At 38.8% G+C, this 5,000-nt stretch overlaps 1 protein-coding gene across 1 annotated transcript; it reads left to right on the top strand.

Moving 5' to 3' along the window:
• The first annotated feature begins 3,301 nt into the window (after positions 1 to 3,301).
• Positions 3,302 to 4,228, top strand: LOC141147485 (olfactory receptor 7C1-like). The gene has a single exon (XM_073634720.1). It carries the CDS (start codon positions 3,302 to 3,304, stop codon positions 4,226 to 4,228), a length of 927 nt encoding a protein of 308 aa, XP_073490821.1.
• The last annotated feature ends 772 nt before the right edge of the window (positions 4,229 to 5,000 follow it).

Here is a 5,000-nt window from a genome sequence, read left to right on the forward strand (position 1 = left end):
GGTAAAAAAATAACCCACATCGGTGCATATTATTAGGTCTGTGTGAAGAGTCTACACGCTATGCTACGTATCACTGAAAATTCATCACACCTGATGTACTGACAGCAGATCTCATTTCTTGAAACCCTAACATGCCAAGACGGTACAAATACCCCCAACTGACCCCTTTTTGGAAAGTAGACAGGTCAAGGTATTTAGTAAGAGGCACGGCAAGTTTTTTGAAATTGTCATTTTTTCCCACAATTTTTGTTGGTAAAATATATAAAAAATTAGTAAATAGATGCCAAGCATGTCACGCTTTAAAAATTTGCACGTTTGTAAAATGGCGCCAAACGTTGGTATTTAAGAATCTCCATAGCTGATGCTTTATAAGCCTTTACAGGTTATCTGTTTAAAGTTACAGAGGAGGTCTGGTGCTAGAATTATCGCTCTCACTCTGACGTTCGTGACAAAACCTTACATTTGTGGTTCGATCACTGTTTACGTATGTGTATGGGACAAAAATTTGCGTTAGCTTTTGCATGCGAGCTTGGGAGGACGGGGGGAGTTTAAAATGTTTTATTTATTTATTGATGTGACAGTAGTACATTGTGACAGATGTTTTTGTTCACTTGTACACTGTGACAGATGTTAATGATCCACTAGGTTCACCGACAGATGTTGCAATGGAACATTATCGCAGATGTTTTTTGTGCACTGATGCACTGTGACAGATGTTGATGTGACACTGCTACACTGCAGTATATGTCAGAACTGTATAGAAGCAAATTGAACATATTTAGGAACCTGCCCATTTCATTGTTATTGATTACTTGGTCTGATCACAACAACAATAAATATCTTAAATTATTAATAAAATTCATAAAAATGCGTAATGGATGATGTAGAATTTGGAAAAGGCTCAGAAGTTCACTTTAATAAATGTTTATGTTCTATTAAATCCTTTTTTTTTTAGTGAAGCAGATATGATTCTGTGTGAAATTATAATACTTATTTTTATTACAATTCTGTACAAAATATTAATTGATAAAAAATTAAAAATTCATGAAATCTATTTTATTTGTTTTATATTAATGTCTTGGTGGGCATGATCCTTCACAGTCCAGGGAACGGGGTCTTCTCCAGTACAACCTCCTCCTAAATCCTCACATTATCTCTCCTTTCTTAGTGAATTATTTGGTTCTGATGGGAAAACACACTTATCGTTCTCAATTCATTTTGCTTGGCCTGTCAGGCCTCAGATATTCCCAGATCCCGATATTTCTGCTTAACCTCCTCATCAATCCCGTCACATTGGCCGAGAATCTTCTCATTATTTTGCTGCTGACCTCAGAGTCCCACCAGAACACCCCCATGTACTTTTTCTTGGGAAATCTCTCAGATTAGACGAGAATGAAGAAGGAATCTGATGTACTGTTGGAGGTCCGGTGTCATTGGAGGAGATGTTCTGTAACTGAAACTCATCAAAATATTGGATTCCATGAATTATGTCATTAATGAGCTGAGAAATAAGAGCTCCATAGATGAGATGAGGGGGTGACTTATCACTCTACAACTCAGAAGAATGGAGGCTGTTTAGTTTTATCACTAAAATCTCCCTTTTATTGATGATTGGATGAAATCTTCCCAGGCAGACCTGTCTGTCTATAGGACATCACCAGCCGATGACATGGCTCCACAAATTATCACTGACTGACTGTGGAAACTTCACACTGGACCTCATGGTTCCAGAGTCTGGAGGAAGAGTGGAGAGGCACAGAATCCAAGTTGCATGAGGTCCAGTGTGAAGTTTCCACTGTCAGTGATGATTTGGGGAGCCGTGTCATCTGCTGGTGTTGGTCTAACGCGTTTTATTAAGTCCAAAGTCAGCGCAGCCCTCTAGCAGGAAATTCTAGAGCACTTCATGCTTCCCTCTGCTGACCAGCTTTATGGAGATGCTGATTTAATTTTCCAGCAGGACTTGCCACCTCCCCACGCTGCCAAAACTACCAATACCTGGTCACATGATCATGGGATCACTGTTCTTGATTGGCCAGCAAACTCGTCTGACCTTAACCCCATAGAGAATCTGTGGAGTATTGTCAAGAGGAAGAAGAGAGACACCAGACCCAACAATGCAGATGAGCTGAAGGACACTATCAAAGCAACCTGGGCTTCCATAACATCTCAGCAGTGCCACAGGCTGATCACCACCATGCCACACTGCATTGCAGCAGTAATTCATGCAAAAGGAGCCCCGACCAAGTATTGAGTGCAAACTATATTGTACATGGCTGTACTTTTCACTAAGCCAACATTTCTGTTTTAAAAACTCCTTTTTGTTTATTGGTCTTATGTAATATTCTAATTTTCTGAGATACTGAATTTTGGGTTTTCGCTAGTTGTAAGCCATAATCACCAAAAGTAAAAGAATGAAATGCTTGACATATATCACTCTGTGTGTAATGAATCTATATAATATATATGGGTTTCGCTTTTTTAATTGAATTATTGAAATAAATTAACTTTTTGATGATGTTCTAATTGTATGAGACGTACATGTATGTCATTAGAGAGAAATGTATACAACCTCTAGAGAGACATTTCATTGATATAGGAAATTTGGTGTCCCAGATAAAATATACTCTTATAGGTTCTATTCCCAAGTTAAAGAGAGGAGGTGATCGGGAATTGCTTCTAAAAACGAGAGAGAGGTCTTCTGGATCCACCAACTAAATCTGTGATATCCATTGGGTTTGAATTATGATGTTGATTTGTACTTCTTTGTGTAACATATTGATTTGCATGATTTATTTTTGGTTCTTTATATGGTAATTTGTGATTTTTATATTTATATAATCACCAGATATCTTTGTTCAATGAAGGTGGAAGTATGACAGCAGCCGCCAGCTTTTGCTTTCTGTTTTCTACTCATTGTTAGTTTGTTTCTCCTGACTTATATCAATTAATGATGGAATAGACTGGAACATGTTATTCCCAGGCTTACAATCTTGCTAGTATACTGTATGTTCACCATTATTGATTGTTATTGTGGATCTCCTTTTTGGCCTGACTAAGGGATTATTGTCCAAAACTGTTGCCATTATGTATTGCTAAATTTGAACTTATATTAACTATTTCTATGCTGCAACCCCTCATTTGAACTTTCTGCTTCTATATTGATCCTGGAGGGCATGGCTCTGGTTGCTGACCTGCATCTTATTTAGCAGGTGCTGTTCACCTTTCCTCTGTATAGTACAATGTCTTCCTGAATCCTCACATTATCGCTCCCTCTTGTCCTAAAGTGAACCATTTGGTTATGATGGCAAATCTGACTTCTCAGTCTGAATTCATTTTGCTTGGCCTGTCAGACCTCGGATATTCTCAGATCCCGGTATTCCTGCTGATCTTCCTCTTCAATGTGGCCACATTGGCCGTGAATCTTCTCATCATTTCCCTGGTGATCTCAGACTCCCACCTGCACACCCCTATGTACTTTTTCCTCGGAAATCTCTCAGTTTTAGACATCTTCAACTCCATTTCCGTATTACATGTGTATTTTGACATCTTTACTGGAAACACACTGATTTCATATCCAACTTGTATCTCTCAGGTCTTCTTCTTCCTCTGGTTTTGCTGCACTGAGTGCTTCATACTTGATATAATGTCCTATGATCGATATGTTGCCATCTGCCATCCTTTGCATTATACAACCATGATAAACATTCCCCTGTGTGTTAAAGTGGCCTTCTTTTTCTGGGTTCTCAGCTTTGCCATTTCCTTGTTGCATACGCTTAATACACTAAGACTGGCCTTCCCTGACCCCACCACCATCCCAAACTTGTTCTGTGAATTATATGAACTGTTTCAACTGTCATCTTCTGACACTTATCTCAATTACTTTCTTATATATTTTCAAGCTGCGTGTTTTTCGGTTCCTGGCTTTCTCGTCACTTTCCTTTCTTATGTCTACATTTTCAAAACCATCCTGAAAATTACAATGAAGGATGGAAGACGGAAAGCTTACTCCACCTGCATTTCTCACCTCACGGTGGTCTTCATCTTTTATGGGGCTCTTTTTTTCAACTATTGTCAACCCAAAACTAAGATTTTTCTGGCAGGAAGATGGCTGGCTGTATTTTACTCAGTTGTCACCCCTCTCCTAAATCCTATTATATACAGCCTGAGAAACAGTGACCTGATAGATGCTCTTCATAAAACTCTTTCCAGAATTGTCTCCACACCATAAACTGTCTCATCCATAGGACGTTAATGGACGTGCTTAGGTTGAAGCCTGCAGCTACAGGCTTCATCCTGGTATCTTTATTTTCAGGCAGTGATTCTCTTTTTTGTAAAAGCCATCCTAGCAGCTAATTAGCCACTGGATTGCTTTTACAAGCAATGGGAAGGGATACTCCTCTCCCACTGCTCACCCTTTTCCCTTGTAATCGGGGACCCTGGATATGCGATCTGGCGGTTTTGACATTTTACCATAGAGCCGGCCATGGACCAGATGGATTTTTCTGGAAAGCAGTGATCAATGTTTTTTTTTTTTTTTTTTTTAGTAGAGGAGAGTATTGGGGTCTTATAGACCCCTGGTGTCTCAATAAAGCTGTATTTCTATCACAAGGGATGTTTACAATTCTTGTGATAGGAATAACAGTGATCAAAAAAAAAAAAAATAAGTAAAGGGACAGTGTGAACAAGTTGCGCCCGCATATGTAAATGGTGTTTGCACCACAGCTGTGAGGTATCCCCACAAACCTTATAGCAAGAGCAATAATTCTAGCACCATTGAAAGTAGGATAGTTGCGCGCAATTATGCAGGGAAATATTTAAATCTGAAATTGCTGCTGCTGTCACTTATGTGCTCCCACAGAAAAACAGTAAATAAAATACAAATGAGACAGCGCTGCATAAGTGAAAAACACACAAAAGTAAAAACAATTCAAAACTAATGTGCAATATAAGTGTTCAAAACAAAAGTCCAATAATATAAAGTGATAGTTTCTTCCGCTGAC

The sequence above is a fragment of the Aquarana catesbeiana genome, linkage group LG06 (assembly GCF_042186555.1).
Source record: "Aquarana catesbeiana isolate 2022-GZ linkage group LG06, ASM4218655v1, whole genome shotgun sequence".
Taxonomy (NCBI): domain Eukaryota; kingdom Metazoa; phylum Chordata; class Amphibia; order Anura; family Ranidae; genus Aquarana; species Aquarana catesbeiana.